Raw genomic sequence first — 22,221 nt, 5'->3', positions numbered from 1 at the left:
ACCAATACATCTCATTAGCACTTCTTGAATGAATTCTTCAATTATTTATCAGGACTGTAAAGCAAATGTTGAAATAGCTGTAGGTGATAAGTTTCAGATTTATCTTTCAAATTTAATTTCTACATTAGATTTCTTCACCTATGCTAATTGTGGAATTATTATTTGTAATGCCTCAGATACAGATTTGATGCTATTTCAGTTAAACATTATGCAGTCTAAATTTGCTGGATCATTTTTGGCTTTTCAGTAAAACAGCTAGAAACATACTGTATGCTGGCACTTAATATAGTGTAGAAATGAAGCTTAGTAGTGAGTGAAGGCTTTTTTAAAAAAAATTAAGAATTAAAAAAGTAATTGTATTGAAACAAACAAGCACTTTGATTGTTTAAATATATCTGTTCACAATACTGCAAGGTTAAAGAGTGGTCATATGAAAATTTTAATCATAAAAAGCTTTTCTTTTGTCATTGTCTATGAAAAACACTTTCTTTGCTGTCTGTTTATTAGCTTACTTAAATGTTTTTATTCATGTAACAGTATGTTTATGCTACTGTCATTGGCTTGGTTTTCAGAAATATTGGATTGCTTTCTGAAAAACTCATCATAGGAGTTTCACAGGAAGAATAGTTTAGAATATGAAGCAACCATTGCTACATATAACAACTGCAGGGACATAACCTGTAGCTCATCATGATCCATCAAACCAATGAAGCCCTACATCTTTTCATGGCTATATTTGGAACAGTAGAGCTATATTCATGGCACATAATTCTGGTTGATCTGTTGTGCAACCAAGTAAAGGTGTTGTGCAATACACAGGTGGCTGTGGCTTACAGTGAAATGGTGTTAAGGGATACATTCAAATCAGGCATATGAAACCCCTCCAAATTAAAGATATTTTTTCTGACCCCTATTTTCTATTTTCCACATTTTACTTTTCTAATCTTCCTACCCACCCACCCCCAACCCGCTTTATAATTTTTCCAGTTCTTCACATCTCTAATTAAATGAGCGACTGTCCATGAATGGGATTTTCACCTGCACCTGAATAAAGGGTGAAAATAGATACATATCTCTGCTGCTTTAGTCAGATTTCAGATAGTCCTCTTGGTCTGCTACATTTGCCAAATGTAATATTACAAAAATGTTGCATATGATGCAGAAGTCTGGTCAACTGCCATGTTTTATCATAAGTTCTGCACTATCCCATTGTTATATAAGTAAGCAGTAATAATTCATTTCCATAAACCATAGGTTTTAATAATTAAGATTTTCTTGTTCTGAAGGAAACACTAAAATACACATGGAATTACACAGTATGTGTTTTCAAATAATCTTGCAATATAAATAAATGTCTAAAAAATGAAAAACTTGCAAGAGCTATAGAGATTGATTTAATATACAGAATTCTAACTTTTCTAAAATTTTATTTTAGTGGATGTTTGGAGCTCACTCTCCAGTAATTGGATTTTCACCTTCCTCAAATGTGGAGTTTGTTCCTCTTTTTCCTCATGTATACACAACCACTGCTCTACCACATTCTGGAAAAAGTTGGATAGAAAAGAGGTTACCAAACTGCAAGGTATGTCTACTTCTACTATTGTAGAAGCTATATATTAAGATTTTGGAAGTGGCAATTTCTGAAAAATTACAGATAACCTCAATCTGCTTTAATGGTGCAATATAAAGGTCTTCTATACATACAATATTTAAAATACAGTCATATAGTATTAAAACAGCAATAACTCTGACATTCAGTATTAAACTTGTAAGCTGGCTTGCAAATTTACAACTGCATCGATTAATGATAATAAATTAAACATTCTAATGTTGACCAGAGAGCCAAATGGAACAAAGATCTGAATTTTAACAAATGGGCCAAATCTTCATTTTATTTACTTTAGCACAAAATAGTGATTTGAAAGTCTTTGTTTAAACAGAACCAGAATAAAACTACAGCTATAAATTAAAATTAAAAGCAAAACCAAACCAACAAACAATCTGAAAAGATTAATATATTTTGAGTTTATCTAGCCTTTTTTTCCCCCTTGACCTTTCATGTGGTTAGGGCTAGGAAGTGGACTAGAGGCCTGCTTCTACTTTAAGGCAGGAAGAATTGCTGAAGATTGTAAAGATATATGTCCTTTTTCAGGGAGAAAAGAAGAAAAGATGCCATTTTGTCCACTCACAGGTTGCAGTTCTCCACCAAGCTTTGTGAGTGATTGTCAAAGGCTGAAAGATGTTGCTGACTTGGCCTGTTCTAACCTTTGATCTTAAAGACATGTATAGCAGCAGCAGCAACATCATCAACAGCATATTTCTGCTGGAATGGGCCAGTGCAACTATTTAGTAGCATTGCAGCAATAGAGTCCAAAGAAAGATGAAGCAACATCTGTATGGCCCAGGACACTCAAAGAAACCCTCAGCTCAGGCAATGTAGAAACTGGAGAACTTTCAGCTGCAAGAGGGAACATGATCTGCAAGAACAAGGATGCATGTGGTTCTGAAAGCCTTGCGAGTGGCCTCCCAAATCCCCTCTCTAAAAGTTAATAATGAATAATAAAGTTTAATGAGATTGAAGGGGCATAAATATTATTTTACATGATGATTAATCCTATTAGCTGTATTTCAATAAATTAACTGTTAAACTTTAAATTAATTTGACTTCTGATTTTACTCTGCTTCTGACTGCTTGCTGTAGTGCTGCTTCTGGGCTAAAAAAGTTTCATCCTTTTACAGTTTGGACAGGGAAGTCTACTTCTGGAGTGACCAGGGTGTGGTTACTTCTTAGTGGTTAAAAAAAAAAAAATTAAGTATCCACTGCAAGGTACATAATCAGTATGTAACTGGAAGCAAAATTTCTTAGATCAGGTAATAGAAACATCAGTGAGCCATCCTAGACTATTGGACTGAGGCTAAGAAATAATAGCATCTAAGCAAGTATTAAGGAGGGCCTGCCAGTATGTGATCATCAGTGTAAGGATTCTAGTCCTTTGATGTGCCTAGTAAATTGTGCACAATAAAATAAAAATGCTTTTGAATCAAGCTTGACTGGGATTGACTACATGGATACAATCATGCAGTTTTCTTGGCCATAATATGGAAATGGTTTGCTAGCGCCTTTTACCAACTTCAACACTGTAAGAAGATGTTTCCAGCTTGATTCCAGAAAAAAAGGTGATCAATGCATCAATCCAAAGGCTTCTTAATACTTGAAGATATGTAGCAGTGACAATTTTAGATGTGTTCACTTAATCCATTCTTCTGGAAAAAATATCATTGTAGTGAGCACTATATTTAAATTCTTCGTATGAACCATAACTGAACTGGTACACATGGGCCAAAATAGTTTCTGAACATCTGATATATTTAATTAGAATATATCAAACTAGAACAACTTCATCCCCAACTGAATCTGGGAGTCAACTAAAGAAATAAAATGTAATGGCAATGTTGTCCAGCAGTCTAAGTCAATTAAGATATGTGTGTGTAGTCTGGATACAAAACATAATGCTTTAGGATGCTTTTGGGTAATTATTATCTATAGCTATTAGAGGGACCCATCATTTTGCCAACCTATTTCTGATACTGTATCTCCATAAAGTACTTTCCAGCAGCCAATAGGTGGTAAAGTTTCATGTGACCAGCATCAAGACTACTTACATATTTTGACATCTTTTTATCTTATGTAGATTTATCAAGAATATTTTATGTGTTGCAAGTTACTATGTTAGACCTTGAAGAAAGTCTGGGGGGGGGGAGAGAGAGAGAGAGATTGATTCTTATTAAAAGGAAATGTTCTGAAGGATGAAATCACAGCTTTAAATGTGTTTGAGAATTTGTATATGCTTAATGGACTTTGTTTTCTTTGAACATCAGATTCTGATCTCATATATATGACTTCTTGATTTCAAAAAGAGTTTGCTCTGTTCCATTTGAGAGACAGAAACTGGCATTTGTCTCAAAGCCTGAAATTAAGAGTCATTTAGGATCCAGCATTAATATATTAATGTAAATCAGTACATGTACATTAACAACAATCCCCCCCCATTTGTTTTTAATAGAGCAAACTGTAGCCAAATAGTTTTAATACTTGCTTACATTAACCGAAGTTAAAAACTAAATTTGCAAAATTTAATCGGTCTTTCAGTTAGCTCAGCTGATTAAAAAACACTTTTGTAGAACAATCTTATTTGTTATGGATAATGGAGAGGTGTTCTAATGTTGAAAGCCATGAAGATTCCAAAATGAAGAACTCAGAAACAGGTGTCTGCAGACAAGTGACAAAAGCAGCACTGCATTGTTGCAACAAAAAACTCTGTCCCTTTTGTATGTGTGTCATCGGACATGTACAACAGTGCGACACTGCTTTTGTCATTTTGATGAAAGCCTTCAATCTTGCAGACCCCTCTGGCCATGAGGGAGGAAAAACATTTTGCTTGTTTGTTTCCAGACTGAACTAGGTTTGCTTCTCATCTGAAAACATTTCCAGGGATTGGGAAGACTGGTGGTCTTCTAAAACCCTCCACAGGCTATCTCACCCCAACACATCTTTGATATGTCTCTTTCCCCTTTATCAACCACAGTTCCAACATTAGCATAGAACAGACTAGAAATGTGCCCACAATAGCTTGGAAGAATGTCTGAGCAAAATCTTTGTGCAAGAGAAGTTGCGGTTTTGATCAACTAAAAAGTATTTCTGAATAATTGGAGAACTGTTTTTTTTTTTTTTAATGGATTGAATTAGATATGTTTTCAGAAATCCTGTTGAAATCAATGAAATGCAGGTTAGCAGTCAGTTGATTTTTATTTACATGTATGCATAAATTTATGTATGGATACATTTTCTCCTTCTATTCTGTGCAGATCTATTTGAACAACACATTTGCTCTTGATTCGACATGGATACATCCCAAGGAATTACGAGTCTACCAAGGACATGAAAAGCCACTTGCTACAACAAATCAAGTAGCTGTGGCAGTATCTAGGCCAGCTACTGCCCCCAGGCCGTTTCCTGCAGTGGTACTAGCACCTCAACCTAATCCAGGTTAGTTATAAATAAATAACATCTGAACTGTATGAATTCCTTCACAATGATGCTAGCACTAGAACTTGTCTATAGGCAAGCATTTCAGTGACAATAATCTCAACTATGTATTCTCTCCAGAGCGTGTAAAACTGTGGTATGTATATTTGATACATCAGAATATCCTTCCACTTAGAAAGTATTTTCCACAGAGGAAAAATTTAATGTGCATGCAGTATCTACCATATTGTTCCCAATGTGCAATATGAGATGGCACCATCATCCAAGTTGTTCAGAGTGGTTCTAAAAACTTAGAATTGTAGAGAAGAAAGGCCATTGAATTCAACTTTATTCAGGAATCCAGTTGAAAGCAAGTTTTGATTAAAGTAAAAGTAATTTGATGTTGAAACCAATTACCTAAAGAGGTGGTGAACTTCCTTTCACTGAATATGTTCAAACAGAAGCTGGACTCACTCCTGGCAAGTACATATAAAAACGATTCCATCCAACAGGAGGAGGATGCTGGATCTACAGGAGTCATGTAGGATATTCCCCAGACATCTCCCCCCAACAAGAGAATTTGATTTTGTTTGGTCCATAGTTAATCCAGTGTCAACTGAGGGGTAGCAACAAAGGAGATTTTTAGACCCTTTGGAGTTGGGTGAAGTTATATCTGCTACAGAGAGGCAGCCAGAGATGACAGTAATAATGCTGGAGCAATGAAACTGTTTATATTTATGACAAAGGAGAATTAAATGCAATAAAAAGGATGGACTAACTGAACCTCAAAAATGTAAACCTGCAGCCTTTAATAATTCATCTTTGAGCCTTCTGAGTGGGAATACTGCCAGATGGGATACTAAATGCTCAGACAGTAGATTTAGGGATTATATCAGGCTGTTTGATATTCTACTGCTTTGGGAATCATGGGCTTTGAAGGAGGTGGAATTCTCTGGGTTCCAGACCTTTTCCTTGAAGGCTACTAAGTGTCATATGGAAGGGAGGCCTAAAGCAGCCCTGGCTAATTTGATAACCTCCTCCTTGAATGTAAAAATTATACACCTTCCTTCCCATGATCTATTAGCAATAACAACCACTATTGAGCTATCTCACATACAATTGTTGATAACAAATGTACATACCTCCAGGTGGTAGCAAGAAACAAAATGGCACTTATTGGAATGACATAGGAAACCATATTGCCAAATAGGAAGTCCCATATCTTTCTGTCTATTTCTTAATGTCACCATGATTTGGAAACTACATGTTAATGCATTTGTCTTTTTATAGTCATATCATACTGCTGCCTCATATTTATTTTGTAAGGGAATAGTAGTTCCTTACATGTTTTTCATGAGTACACTGCTTGTTTTCTCTTTGTAATGTACAAATAACATTTGGAAGGCACTTGATATTCATTGAACCTAGGAACTGTGGCCACTTGCAGTTTCAGATTCTTCTCCAATCCTCCTTCTCCTTCTCCTTCTCCTTCTCCTTCTCCTTCTCCTTCTCCTTCTCCTTCTCCTTCTCCTTCTCCTTCTCTTGTGATCATGATTGTGATCACTGTTACAGTTTCATGCCACCTTCAGGCTGAAATCTCATGAAAATGACTGGAAGCTTAACAGGATTTTTAAATAAATAAAAAAAAAAGACAGAATGCTCCCAAGACAGAAAAGGAAATTGAAAACCTCATATCAAGTTAGTTCATCAACAAGCCCCTATCTATTTTACATTATCACCTCCCATGAAATCCCTCTCTTCCCCACATCACTGGCTACCAAAACATGGTCCATTCTTGGTTCAAGCCACACCATGGAAAGGAATACTTTTCATCATCCTGACCTCCATTTGATAGTTTTGACAAATCATACATCTTCAGCTTCCATATTCAATTTGGTTTGCTTCAAAATAGATTGGGGCATTAAAATTACTTTTCCTCCCCTCCTTCCCATTCTTTCCTCCCTACATACAGTGCATGCATCAATATGCATGTGATGTGGTTATGAGTTATGAACTTGGAGCAAGTGTAATACAATCCTCATGTGGCTGTTGTAGCATAAGCTGTTTTAACATGGTACTGTTGAATGTCTTAGTTTGCCATTAAAAAAAAAAAATCTCAAGATCAAATGCTGAGCTAATTTTCAGTATAATATTTCCACCAAATGTTTCTTTTTCCAATTCAAGAGCTTGGTAGGGAGTTATTAACATGGATGGCTAATTGATCCATCAGTTCGTTAAAGCTAACTTACATAGCACAATATGCATGAGATCAATTCCATAAATCTGCATATTTCAGGTAAATTACATAGAAATACAAGCAGAAATTGCTTCTTTATATGCCATTTCTGTGTTTATGCCTGGAAAGGAGCAGAACATGCAACATTCAATAGATATGCGTGAGCTTTTATTTATATTACTTTGGTGCCCAAAGCATAATGATTTCCATGAATCCCAATTAAAAAGCCTCTGAATAAAGATAATTACATAAATAATCCATAGAAACCACCTTATTTTTTTTAAAAAAAATAGAGGTTAATTTTCCTCTTGCTAAATTAAAAAAAAAGGATACTAAACAATAAGCAAATTGTAATTGCCTTGCTTTATTTTTATAGGGTTTTTTCTTAATTATAAGCAATATTGTGCTAATCCAATTTTCATAGAGAAGTAGTACACACTGAGATGTGAGAATTCCATCATAAAGCATCATAAAGGGTTTCACGGTTGGGAAAACAGATTCTTTCCTTGCTAGTTAGCAAGGTTGATACATGCCAGACATGTTGCATAATAGCTTTTCAGTTATCTCATACAAAGTTGTCATCATTTTGTGGAGTCCTTGGGGTTCTCTGAGCTTGGTTGTTTTCTTGCAAATGTTTCATTACCTGGCTAGGTACTATCTATTTATAAACTACCCACTATATATAAACAGAGAGCAAACCCCATTCCATTCTAGCACTGAAGATGTTACCTAGCTGGGTAATGAAACGTTTGCAAGAAAACAACCAAGCTCAGAGAACCCCAAGGACTCCACGGTTCAACCCTGAGCTACACATATTCGCTTCTATTGGTGTCATCATTTTGCTGCTATTCATTATTGATTGATTAGCTGCTGATAATACAGCCTTCCATTGTGGATTATATGCATTATAAACTAACCTGCTAATGGACAGAGCATGCACATACTGTACCCATGCATAGCCAGGTATGACAAGATTATTATCAGGCATTCTTGTTAATAGCCAGGCATCCCAAGAATATTATATTGAAATCTTATATTGTATTTATAATGTTTTTATTGCTCAGGACATTTCTGTTCTCAGAAAAATAGAAAGGATAGATTTTATATTGTTTCCCACTCCTTGAAAAAATAAAACACAAGACATTAAGGGTGTATATATAAGATATTGTTTGGATAGTAACTGGTCTGATGAGAAAAGGCCATTCATGTAAGTGAATGTTTCAAGTTCTTGATTTGGAGACTGAAGATGATTTGGAGATTAGTATGTCATCTTTTAGATAGCATAGATAATACATGAGCCATGCTACTTAGAGATTAAGTTCCTTATGGTGGTGGAGCTGACATAAATCTCCTATGGTCTACTGGAAGAGAAGTTGTGAAGGGCCCAGGGAAGCTGCGATAAAATCCATGCTCTTGTATGAATGGGAATAGTTGATAAAAAGAAATAAGGCAGAATCTTTAAAAAGGAATTGGAATAATCACAATCTAACTAGAAAAACTAGAAGAAGTTCTGCTAACATTTTGTGCAAGCTTACCAGTGCAACAGTGGATCTCCCGGAGCTCATATTGTAGCTGTTATACCTTCTCTTAGAAGCTTCAGCACAAGAAGAATCTGTGCTGTTTGAGCTAGGAAAGATAGGAAAGGGCATGTATATGTTGACAAAATTAGCTCTTGTCCAAAAAGAAAAGGGTAGGGTGGGGGAGAAAAGTATTCATTCTTATTTATTGTTTGAGCTGTAAAGAATTACATTATTATTTTTTTCTGAAGAACAGAATGGGATGCAGAAAAAATGGTGGGCAGAAGGAGCTAAAGTTTAACATGAGCTCTAAATAAATCTTAAAGAATCAGCCCGATTATTGATTTCCAAAGGGTTAACTGTATTAGTCTGCTGAAGCAGAAAAGAACAAAGTATCCTAGCTTTTCTTAAAAGAATACAATTAATATGGCATAAGCTTTTTTAGATGGGAGTTCACACCATCATATCCAAGTGTTTTTGACTAATCTACTTTAGGGGACTAGTGCGTTTTTTCATGGCCAGCTATCATGAAAAGCAATCCACATAGCCAAAAAAGGCTATGTACATATAAGATACAAAAGATAAAAACAATAATGGAATAATCCTTAACACAAGGATGGGTTAAGGTAAATGCTCTTTCCTGTGATGCAAAAATACATGGGCAGAGGGAAAATCTAGGCCAGTGTTTTTCAAACTTGGCAACTTTAAGATGTGTGGACTTCAATTCCCAGGAATTCTGGGAGTTGAAGTCCACACATCTTAAAGTTGCCAAATTTGAAAAACAGTGATTTAGACCATAATTTCCCTACAGAGATAACAATAGCACAGAACCTGGGTACCTTTCTAAAGGTTTCTGCATACCTGCACCCCCCCCCCCCAAATAACACTTTCTCCTCATCCCAGCTGCCAAAGCAATTTAACAACAAGGTGGATGTTAAATTTAAGCAGCAACCTGTACAAAAGAAAACACAATGGTAGCAAATGTGACAGACTGCATATCTCCTAAATGGCAAAGGCATATCGGATCCTGAGCTGTGTTGTTGTTATATTTCCCCTCCTGTAGCACTGAAGGCAGGAACTAAACCTCACCAAGGAGAAAGCTCTTGGGTCTGGTAAGAAAAGATATTAGATCATTAGCTGGAGTTAAAGCCCCCCTTCTTAGTATTGGAGTGTCTGTGTCTGTCATGGAGGAGAGGATCTGATGTATGTTGAAATTAATGGAAAATGTTCTCAAAAAGAGCAATTAAAATTTAGACTTCATGATTTATTAAAGGTAATAAACCACGGAGCAGTTCATCAGCTTTTTTTTTTTTTTTTTTTGCTCTCTGTATTGTTGTTTTTTGGGCTAATCCAACAATAAAGCCTGTTTGTTCCATTAAAGGTCAACTCCATGTGAAGGTTGAAAGTGTTTTTTTTTTTTTTTTTTTGAGGGGGTGAAATTATTGGGGAACAGATGAATGAGATGCAGAGCTTCAGGAAAGCTATGTTCTTTAGGGCTCAAAATATTCACGTATATTGTGCCTGCTTATAATCAAATCTTCTTGTGGATTAGTGATAGTGGTGTTACATAGGGTAGTATATATTGGTCAAAAGGAAGTAGATTAGTAAGCTTCAGCTGAATGCATAATTGAACTGAAATACTGGTGATATTGTAGAGTCCTTGGGATTCTCTGAGCTTGGTTGTTTTCTTGCAAACATTTTGTTATCCGGCTAGGTAGCATCTTCAGTGTTAGAAGGGAGTGGGGTTTGCTCTCTGTTTATATATAGTGGCTTGCCCTGCCAGTGTTGGTGGGGGTGGTTGTTCCCCCCCCCCCCAGTAGTTCCATGATTAGGGTATTGTTTACTGCTTGATTGTCTGGTTATAATCTTGGTGTTAATCTCATCTTATCTGGGTGATGATTGCTGATGAGGAGGTATTCTGGTCTTTTGTTTCCTTTTTATTACCTCTGTTGAATAGTATGTAGATGTTGTTTATCTCTATGTGCCTGTTGATGGCTGCCGTGTCTGAATGCCAAGCTTCCAAGAATTCCCTCACATTTTTGGATTTAGCTTGGTCTAAGATGCTGACAGTTTCCCAGTTGAAACTGTGGTTAAGTCTGTCCATGTGTTGTGAGATTAAGGAGTTTTCATCATGTCTTCTGACTGCTAGTTGGTGTTCATGGATGTGCTCTGCTAGCCTTCTGCCTCTCTGTCCTACATAGTGGCTGTTACAGTATGTTACTGTATGTTGTAGATGACTCCTGTTTTTTCTTCTTGGGCTACTGGGTCTTTTGGTTTACTTAAGATGTTTTGGAGGGCTTTAGTTGGTTTGTGTGCTATAGAGATGCCATGTGGTTGTAATAGTCTGTTGGTTGTTTCTGAGACATTTCTGATGTATGGCAGTGTGATCCTTTTCATAGCTTGTGTTGGTTGTGTTGTAGTAGGTTGAGTGGTCAGGCACTTTTTGATAAAGTCGTGTGGATATCCATTTTGTTGGAAGTTGTTTGGTGATCTGTTTCCTTTTTCTGCTGTTCTGGGTTGCTGCTGTGCATTTGCACTCATTTGAATAATGTTCTTACACAGCTCCTCTTGTGGGAAGTTGGGTTGTTACTTTGGTAATGGAGTACTTGGTTGGTGTGAGTTGTTTTCCGATAGACTTGAGTTTCTAATTTGCTGTTGTTTCCTCTGCTGATGAGGATATCCAGGAAGGGTAATGAGTTGTTGTTTTCTTCTTCTCTGGTGAATTTTATTCCTTTGAAGATGTTGTTGATAGTTTCATGTGTCTTCTCTAGTTATTCCTTTTTTATTATAACAAAGGTGTCATCTACATACCGGATCCATACTTTTGGTTGTATGCATGGAAGTGCTATAGTTTCTAGGCATTGCATTACAATCTCTGCTATGAGTCCTGACAGTGGTGATCCCATGGATGTGCCTCTGATTTGTTGGTATATTTGTCCATCAAACTGAAAATAGGTGGTGGGGCAGAGGTTGATGAGGTCCATGATTCTGGGTATTTCAATCTGGGTGTATTTGGTTAAGTCGGGTGTGTTGTGTAGTACTGCTGATATGGATTATTTCGCTAGTTCTGGGTTTATCGACGTGAAGAGTGCTGTGACATCAAATGAGACCATCATTTCATCTTCATCTATGTGTACATCTTTGATTTTCTGGAGGCACTGTAGTGAGGAGTTGATAGAATATTCACTGTTCTCTGTGAGATGTCCAAGCTTTTTTGTCAGTTCTTTCATTATGCTGTGTGTTGGAGCGCCTGGTAAAGATAAAATTGGTTGGAGAGGTATGTCGGGCTTGTGTATTTTTGGTCATCCATAGAAACATGGGAGGATGGGTCCACTGCTTTTCATCCACCACTGTTCTTTTGTGATATGGCTTTTCTTGGTTAGGTCATTAAGGGTTTTCTTGATCAGGTTGTCTAGTTTCTGTACTGGGTTGGTGTTAACTGGGCTGTAGGTTTCTTTGTCCTGTAATAATTGTTTGGCTTTTTGTAAGTATTGTGATTTATCCATAATAACTGTGGTTTGACTTTTGTCTGCTGGGAGGAGGATGATGATGGTTGGTCCTTCTTTAGGCTTTTGAGGGCAACAATACCCTACTCAAGGAACTACCAGAGAAAAAATAAAACAAAAACAAAACCCCCACCAACACTGGCAGGGCAAGCCACCATATATAAACAGAGAGCAAACCCCACTCCACTCTAGCACTGAAGATGTTACCTAGCTGGGTAATGAAATGTTTGCAAGAAAACCAAGCTCAGAGAACCCCAAGGACTCCACAGTTCAACCCTGACCTATATATATTCTCTTTTATTGGTACAGGTGATATTATGTACATCATGGATTAACATTTTTAGGGGTGGGTCTTATTTTATCTTAAATAAAATAAGCTGTCTTATTTTATCTTAAATAAAAATGATGTGAATTTCACAAGATTTTGACAGTATCATCCCTGACATCTTGTATGATCTTCCCAGATAATTCCAAAACCTTAGACAACTTTGTGTGGGAACACCAACATCTCCTTAGGTCTCATGAGATTTACCAAAGTCTTGACTTTGATTAAATTTCAGCTACATTTTAAATTTAATTCAACTGGGCATAGGGTCCCTAAGTATTATCTAGGCTTGTGGATGCTGTAATGCTCAGAGGTACAGTACTGCATATCCTGGTGCACGTAAAAATACATTCCACAATAGTTATTGCAGTGCAAAATTTCATTTCTTCTTCTCTGGCAGTTTTGCTGAAAGAATTACATCTATCCATCTCTACACCTGATTGTGGGGAATGAAAAACAATAACAACAGGAACAACCAGGAAATGCTAATTAAAATATTTAAATATTTTCAGCAAGCTACAACCATATATAGCTGAGCTTATATAGGAAGTGAGGGATCTGAGAAATAGAGAATATTCCTATAAAGCATTTTCTTTTTTAAGATAATTAACCTTTTTTTCAAGTAGCAATTGACTGAATGAAAAAAGACTGATAATTCATTATGAAGCACTGAAAGTTGGCAAATGCTCACCAGCCAGATTTGGCAGTTGCAAATGACCTGGAAGCAGAAAAGTTTAATTCTCTTCAGGAAAGAATAATGAGTCATTATATTCTGTCAGATAAAAAGAAATTGTCAAACCCTGCATGAATATAGTTATTTCTTTGGGGGGGGGGGTACCTAAAGGGGGAAGATAGTTTATTTCTTGGTACCCCTCTCCACCCCATCTATCAATATCACTTGTTTATCCAGAAGAGGACAAGGGGTTCAGACCTTTACACAATGCAGAAGAATTGTGTCTACCCCATTTGCCGACTACCAAATGAATCATATCATTATATGATAATTTAGATGTAGCCTTTTTGCATGCTATTCATTAGTGACCTTTTCAGATTCAGCTTGACATTCAACCGAATTATATATAGTCTTTTAATTTTCTTGGTCACTTTACTTTTCAAGTAAAACTAGTGTATTAATGTGTCAGGATGAGTGGCTACAGGAAAAGTTGCTTTACTTCCTTGAAAGTGGTGAAGTTTGATTATAGTTCCCTAAATTTCATTTGTTTTAATAGCCCAAGGATATTGCCGGGCTTTGGAAAAACTAGCATGTTTTCAGGGAATGTCTTGAAAATATCCTCCCCCTAAACTTCGTTACATGAGCTATAACAGACTTTGAGAGTTTCTGTAACATTTGGGGATCTTATGCAGTGTTGTTATTAGCCACCAGTGCAGAACTAATGTTTTGCAGAGGCTTGAGACTTGGAGCTGAATCCATCAACACTTGATTAAAGACATAGTATGATGTGAAGCCATTGCATTATGTGTTCAATCATTCCCTTTTGGTCCATTTCTCCAATTTGGTTCTAATAATAAAGATGCCAGTACTAAAAAAGTATTGTGAGCATCATTATATTCATATTGATAAACCATCTTGATAGCTAGAGAATGATCTGGAAGAAACCTGCATCCTCTTTTCCTGCCATCCAACTAACTATTGTCCTAGACCTGCAGAAGGAGGAGAATGGGTATTGTGGCTTCTGCCACAGAAGAGGAAAAAGGTTTTGAATAGATTATGATGGTGGTAGTGACGATGCTGGTGATGATAATGATATGAATTTTAGGCACTTAGAGATCAGTTATTCAAAAGCTAGAAAATACATTTAATTAATAGTGGGCCAACATCTGGTTTCTCGATATTGGTCTTCCATGAAAGAGACTTCTTCTTTTCTGCCTCATTTACAGGATGCTTTTGAACTTCTTTAACATTATTTTGAGTTTTATTATGGTAAGATGGGGGAGGCTGTTGCTCTTTTTCTTTTTTTCCTCATTACTCATTAGGGTCAGGCAAAGTTTCAAAGGGGTGCTTTGCTTTGCTTTCACAATGCTTTGAGCAAAGCTGCTTTATAAAGCAATGTGGCCCTCACTTCCAAAAGTGAAATTTCTTCACTTCAGCTGTTTCAGCTGTCCCTTACAGTAGTTCCAATAATCACAGAAAAAGCTTCCAGGAAGCTTCAGGAAGCTATTGGCAGAACTTTGAAACATGAAACATACCACGTAGAAAATTTGGATCACCTGAAAGCTCAGCTATTTCTCACATACATTTCACACATTCCTCTGCTGTCTGCGGTCTCACTGGCTATTTCTGGTTCCTGAACTGAGCAAACCTCACTTGACAAGGTCTCTCAGATACCTCCTGCCTTGGATTGAATTGGTGTATGGGAATCAAGGACAGGACAGAAGACAGAACATTTGCAAATTCCTGTCTGTTATTTCATAGCAATGTTCTGTGAAATAGCTCTGGATTTCATTGTAAGATTTTCTGTTTCTTTAGGGGAAAAAATGAAAACAAGTCCTTTTCTATCACAATGGAGAAAAAAGGTGATCATTCTATTCCATGTCTTGTTCCTGAATTCTGGCTTAACTAGCAAATTTGCTCATACTTTCTATTCCTTATATTTATTTTTATTGTTCCCCTCTGTGCTGCTGATGCACAGACTGACACTGACAAAACACTGAAAAAAAAAGGAAGGGAAGGGAGAAGGCTTATCTTATTTCATCTGAAGAATGCCAATTAATTAACTGTTGCCAATTACACTGACAGCTCAATTGTAACTTATGCCAAACACATTATGGCTTCAGAATATTAATGAGATAGCATGTATGACTGCATTGTGATACTTCTTCTGAGATTTACATGAGCTCCTGCATATTTGTTGATACATCACAGAAAAAAGATTGCAGTAAAATGCTACACACATACACACACACACACATGCATAGATAGTAAGTCTGGAACTGTAGGTAGTTCTTCAGATGACTCAGGAGCTAGCTTCTATGGAGCAAGATCAGAGAAGCAATGAGAAGTCAGAATAACAAGAGTGAAGATCAAGGAATAAGGAATCCACAAGCAAAGAGTAATCTGAAAAACACAAAGCAAGATTCCTTCTCCACGCAAGAACATAAATTTGGTTTTGTTTTGTAGGTTCCAATGATCAGTTTGATTGACAGGCCAATATTAAACCAATGATTATTTTAGATAGGTGCTTCAGTCTGTAGTTTTGCCACTCATCACATGTGGTAGTCACATAAAACTGATGATCTCCAATCTGAGTCCCATAAGCTTCTGACTATAGTTTTCTTCTGTGAGCTCACAGTAGGCATACATGTGAGCCCCCCTCCCAATTTTCTTCTCACCTGTGGAATAGGTTGTGTAGAGGGTTTGGTTCCAGTGCAACACATGTACTGTTGCACCACTAATAAAGCAAAAGAACTGAAAATAGTAACATTGTTCAAGCACCAATGGTCTTGAAGAAAGTTAACTATACTTCCCCTTCCTTTCCTTTATTGTTGGCAAAACTTCTTGCCTTTAAAATACTGAAGGTGTAATGCCTTCAATATTTTGTATGTAAGTATGTATGTATGTATGTATGTATGTATGTATGTATGTATGTAGCTGAACCAAGGGAGCAATCATTTGTTATTGTTAAAATCATTTCTAAATTGGGTTTCATAAATAATTCATTAGAGGGAGCCAAAGAATATTAAACTAGTTTTCTGTTCTGTAAGCACTTTAATATGCCTGCTTTCAACCTATAGTTGCTTAGTATCAGTAAGGAAATTAAAGAGTTCATCCACAGAGGAGAGAAGGTTTTTGGTTTTGGTTTTTACAAAGAAAACTGATAGATTTTCCTTCAGATAGCATCTCTTGCTATATCCCTGCTTGTCAGCAATTACATTCAGTGCAATGGTGATAGAATTGCATATAGGCCTCACCCAGAAAGGCCTGTGGGCATGTTAATTAATAAAATGGATCTATTAGGCTTTGGAAATTTTGGTTAAATGCTACCAAATGTAGTTAAATTTAAAGGCAAACCATGAGAACATCAAAGTATGTAAAAATCACTTTTGTAAAACATTTCTCAAGAGGCTATGACACATTCCTAATTTGACTGTTGCTCCTAAATCAGTACGTTTCTACCACTGTTGTCCTCTAAGCAGAGACAAATAATCAGTATAGATTTTGAAAATTGGTGAAAATAAAATCTAGAGCTGTAAAGACCAGATTACAATGGGAAGATGAAATGTAAGAAGTATGAACACAGAAAACCTCAACACAGTAAAAGATTAAAGGAATCAACTACATATTGACATCTTGATATCAGTGAAATGAAATGGACTGAAATTAGATATGGAAAATGAAGAAATTGTTACTTCCATATCAAGAAAGAATAGCAAAGATAGTACTTGGGTACAATACAATCAATGACTAAATAATAGCAATTAAACTTTATTCACAACCCTTTAATATGATGGTTATCCAGGAATATGTTCTAACTACTTCTGCAAGAAAAAAGAGGTTGATGAGTTTTATGGTCAAGTTCAATCTGAAATCCACCAGACATGCAAGCAAGATGTGCTGCTTGTGGTTGGAGACTGGAATGCCAAAGTTGGAAATGGTAAGGAGGAAAACATAGTTGGACTGTATAGTCTAGGAAACCAAAATGAAGCAGGAGAATGACTTATCAATTTCTGCCAATCCAATTATTCCTTCAGTGCTAATAGAGTCTTCAAACAACCAAAATATCCCCCCACACACATACATATCACCAGATGGACAACACTGAAATCAAATTGATTATATTTTTGGTACAAGTAAATGGAAGAGCTCAGTTTTAACAGCAAAGGAGTGGCCAGGGGCTGACTGTGGAACAGATCATAAACTGCTCATTGTGCAATTCCAAGTTATGCTAAAGAAGAAGAAAGCCAACCAGTTTCTGCAATATGAACTTGAGCGTATGCCCACCATTTTCAAGGAGAATATCAGGAATCACTTTGAAATCCTGAACTTCATTGACAGGTAACCGGAAGAAATGTGGGATAAAATCAAAGAAGTTGTTAAGTATGAATGTGAAAAGAGGCTGCCAAAGATCAAGAAACAGAGGAAAGTAAGCTAGATGTCAAAAGAGATAGTGGAAATTGCTAAGAAAAGAACCCAAAGCCAGGGAAGACAAAGATCTCAGCAAACAACAAAAAATTTTACAGAGCTGTTAGAAGAAACAAGAAGCAATATTATAATGACATCTGTAAGACACTGAAGGAAACAGACATGGAAAAATAAGGAGCATCTCCCAAAAGACCTCCAAATTCAGAAGGCGGTTCCAGCCTCAAATGCCAAAGGATTACAATGGACAGATTTAAAGAAAAACAATGATGGAAGGAATATACTGAAATTCTGTACTTAAATATTCCCATTTACAAGAACTTGCAGTACTATAAGATGAAGTTAAATCACACAGTGATGATGATGGTAAAGCACAGTGGTGTTTACTAAATTGGAAGGCTACAGAATTAATTAAATATCTACCAAAATATGATAGGGGGAGGAGCCATGATGGCAAAAAACTAGCAGCTACTGAAATAAGCTCCTGACTTGTGAATGGTCTTGCCCCTTCTGGCTCAGTCCCCATGGCCTAAAAATGCCATCCAGAGGTAAGAAAAGGACCTGGACCAGCCTCAGTAATGATACTAGGGCCCATAAATCCAATAAAGCAGAGAAACAGATGAGGATTGACTCCTATCTCACCACTGCAGAGACAACACAAAACATTAATAATAGATTAACAGCTTCAAGATCCCTCACTCCCAAATAATATGACAACAAGAAGCCAGTAACAAAACAGGCCTCCTCCCTGACCCTCCAAAGCTTCAACCCAGGTCACTCTCCAGAGCAGGGGGTAGCGCTCCTGGAACAAGTCTTCTGCACCCCCTACAACTACATCACTCAACCTTTTCATGAGGTCTGCCTCCTGTCTGCAGGAACTCTGGTCTTTATACTGCAACAGCTAAATGAGATTGCGGTCAAGGTGGACCACAAGCCCTTGATCTGCAAACCCTCCATGGCAATCAGGAGTTAAAACTGCAGCAGAATCTGGTCACGTTGGCATTCCAGCAGCCTTTCCTTTGACATCAATGGGGCATCTGGAAGCAGTTGATGTGGCACCATCGTGTACTACAGAAAAAGCAACTCCTCCTAGAAATCCATCAGAATGCCCATAGATGGAACAGCCACAAGATTATTGTGACCTCCCTATCCCAGCTCCTAAACTGCCAAAGAAAAACTATTGATTTGAATGATTTTCTCTACGTACCCAGCTCAAGAAATGTTGAACACATACCTCTGACTTTCAAGCAATAGAAGAATTTGTAAAGGTTCTAACCCAACTATACCAGCAACCTGGAGAAATACACAGTGAGCAAGAGATTGGGAGAGACCAGTCTACATACCAGTATCAAAGAAAGGAGACTTAACCGAGTGTGTGAACAATTGTACAATATACTTAATTTCACATGCTAGCAAAATATTGCTTAGGATCATCCAATGCAGATTGGAGCCTACATGGAAAGAGAGATGCCAGAAGTTCAGACTGGTTTTAGAGAAGGCCAGAGAGATATTGCTGGTGCACACTGGAACATTGGATAATTGAAAAAGCCAAATAGCAGAAAAAGAAAAGAAAAGAAAAGAAAAGAAAAGAAAAGAAAAGAAAAGAAAAGAAAAGAAAAGAAAAGAAGTCAGTAAGCGCTTTATCGATTGTAGAAAGGCCTTCAGTTGGGTCAACCATGTCAATCTGTGAAATATCTTTGGGAAAATGGGAACCCCATTTCATCATACTGTCCTCATGCAAAATCTGTACACAAGGCAGGAAGCCACAGCCCAGATGGAATATGGAGGAACAGACTGGCTCCAGGCTGACAAAGGAGTGAGACAAGTCTGTATATTCTTTTCTTATTTATTCAACCTATATGCTGAATATATATTGAGGGAGGCTGGTTTGGAAGAAGATAAGCATTTTAATACCAGACAATGAAACATCTATAACTTGTCCTGTGCTGATGACAGTGCTCTGTTGAAAATGCAAATGATCTGCAAGCTGTACTAATGAAATAACAGAGAAAGTGAAACAATGGGACTAAGATTAAATATAAAGATGATCAAACTAATGACAACAGGTACAATGACAGACTTTACAAGTGACATGGAAGATTCTGAGATGGTAGATAACATCTGCTTTTTAGGGTTGACTATCAACAGTAAAGGAGTCAAGAAATATGGCACAGACTAGCACTTGGTAGGGTAGCAATGAAGGCCCTGGAAAAGATATTCAGATGTCATGATGGCTCTAGAATTTCAAAGATTAGAACTGCATAGCAAGGATTTTCTCTGTGATATTCTACAGAAGCAAAAGTTGGGCTTTGAAGTAGCTGTAGAAGGATAGAAAGAACACGATGGCTCTAGACACATTTGAACTTTGATATTGGAGAAGATATCCTGAGAATACCATGGATAGCTGAGAAAACAAACAATGGATCATAAAACAAATTAATCCAGAGTTTTCATTCAAGGCACAGATGACCAGGCTCAAATTATCACATTATGCAAAGACTTAGCTCTCTTGAGAAGTCTGTAATGCTGGGAAAGGTGGAAGGAGAGAGAAAAAGAGGATAACCAGAAGCAAGGTGGAGGAACTCAATTACAGAGGCAGTCGATGCATAACTGGAAGATCTGAAGGGCCAGGTTGGGAACAGATCATCCTGGAGAACTCCCATGTATGTAGTCACAATGGAATTGATATTTATTCTTTGATTCAATCAATCAAAATAGGTAGGATATATTGCATATAGTATTGGTTCAGTAATGGGAACTGATAGTAATTAGTAGGCCTGTGTGGATCATGGTCAATCTGCTTCAGTAAGCTACTTACCTTTGTGGTGGGACATTTGTCTACTTTAACATAGCAAAGCATCAAGGCAACTTTAACTAGTTTTGCTTTGGTGTTTGTGATGCTCGTGTTCAAAAGCAGCTTTTGTTGAGCGAAGTGAAGTACTATGACTATTCTGCTGTGCCAGATAGGAGTATAATGCAATGGCATTCAAAAAAGTGGTTCAAAAAGGCCCTTTGTTGAAATGAAGCATCCTTTTGAAAATCTGCACAGTCCTCATAAATAGGGTATACAGGCCTATAGTGAAATCAAAGCCAGTGCACAGATGGGCATCGAGGCTACTCTGAAGGTGACTGAAATTTAGAATTTGGGGGTCAGCAAGTAGCGTAAAAGTGCTTTTTGTAGTGAGTCTACCTCATCCATCCAGAGTTACAGGGTGCATGGAGGACACACATTTATAGAACAAAAGATCTGCATTCCTGGGAGCAGTGGAGAAGACCCAAGGCCATGTTTGATTCACTTTATGTGAACAGTCACTCAGTTACTAAGCAATTTCTGTATATAATGATAAGTATTTTTCAAAAGGATATATTTAATTAAATTGTAGATTTCTTTTTTCCTGTACATCTCTTTCTTTTATGAGTCTGTCCATAATAATGAATTTTTTATAGGCAGAGTGTGGGGAGAGGCTGATCGCTTCTAACGTAAAGATTTTCTGTATCACTTACTGATGTTTCTTAGACTTATCTGTTTCCTAACATTCATGGGAGCCTTTGAAATGTTTGGCAGACAACAAATGAGCTGGAGTGACAGGGCAACAGCAATCAATACCTGTACGGTACTAACAACAGCAAGAACAACAATTAAGAACTACACACCAATGCTCTTGCTGGAGAATAACCAGACGTATAACCCTGACTACCATTAACTTTAAAATATATCCAACCAGGGCTGGCAGCTTTCGCACTCTTTTGAAAGCAATCGAATTCTCTAAGGCAGCCAAAGAAAATCCAGACAGAAAAGTTTAGCTTTTTCACATGTATTTCAATGACACCCTTTTCCCCAGCAAAATTATTTAAAGATCATACAGTGGAAGTTGTTTGACATTCATTGTTAGATATTTATTTTGTTAACTATTAGATTTGTATCCCACCTTTATTGTTATACAACTCCAGGTGGAATACATAATGCCCCCACTTCCCATTTTCCCCACAACAACCACCTTGTATGCTATATAACTTTTTAATTCCCTTTTGGGAGGCATGCATCTCTCTTGCCATCCACATATGGTATATGAGAGTTTTGATTTAAATATCTGAGATTCTATTTATCTATCTCTATCATCATCATCATCATCATCATCATCATCATCATCGTCAATTTTACATCACTGAATATTATACCAAGCTGTTTTATACCAATTCAGACTATTGTCCATTTTAACTGCATCACAAGTAGGCAACTTGGTGACCTTTGTATTACAATTCCCACAATTCCTTATCATTCAATATATTGGTTAAGGTTTATGGCAGTTGAGTCCTAACATCTGGAGTGACTCTCTGTCCACACTGCCAGATTGATCCACTGTGAGTTCAGGCCACCAACGCTTTCAGGGGATAAGAACAGGAGATACTATCCTATAATTACTCTTAGCCCACTTCTAATGTGACCTTCATCTATGTTTGTTTTTTTTTCCTGTCCAAGGAAATAGTACTTTCTGGCTTGTGTTGGCTCAGC

General features: G+C 37.0%; 1 protein-coding gene across 1 annotated transcript in view; it reads left to right on the top strand.

Moving 5' to 3' along the window:
• The window catches only part of TCERG1L (transcription elongation regulator 1 like), a 187,495-nt gene that overhangs the window by 1,753 nt on the left and 163,521 nt on the right, over positions 1-22,221 (top strand). The window contains exons 2-3 of the mRNA XM_088131949.1: positions 1,436-1,582; positions 4,867-5,047. Of these exons, the coding sequence (XP_087988075.1) occupies positions 1,436-1,582; positions 4,867-5,047 (328 nt within the window). The remainder of the gene's footprint in view (positions 1-1,435; positions 1,583-4,866; positions 5,048-22,221) is intronic.

The sequence above is a fragment of the Python bivittatus genome, unplaced genomic scaffold (assembly GCF_059951505.1).
Source record: "Python bivittatus isolate LINGU-HERP-01145 unplaced genomic scaffold, Pbiv_v1 ctg000980_np1212, whole genome shotgun sequence".
In the NCBI taxonomy this organism is placed as follows: Eukaryota; Metazoa; Chordata; class Lepidosauria; order Squamata; family Pythonidae; genus Python; species Python bivittatus.
The sequence above is the reverse complement of the archived record's forward strand: the minus strand, read 5'-3'. Positions and strand labels throughout refer to the sequence as shown.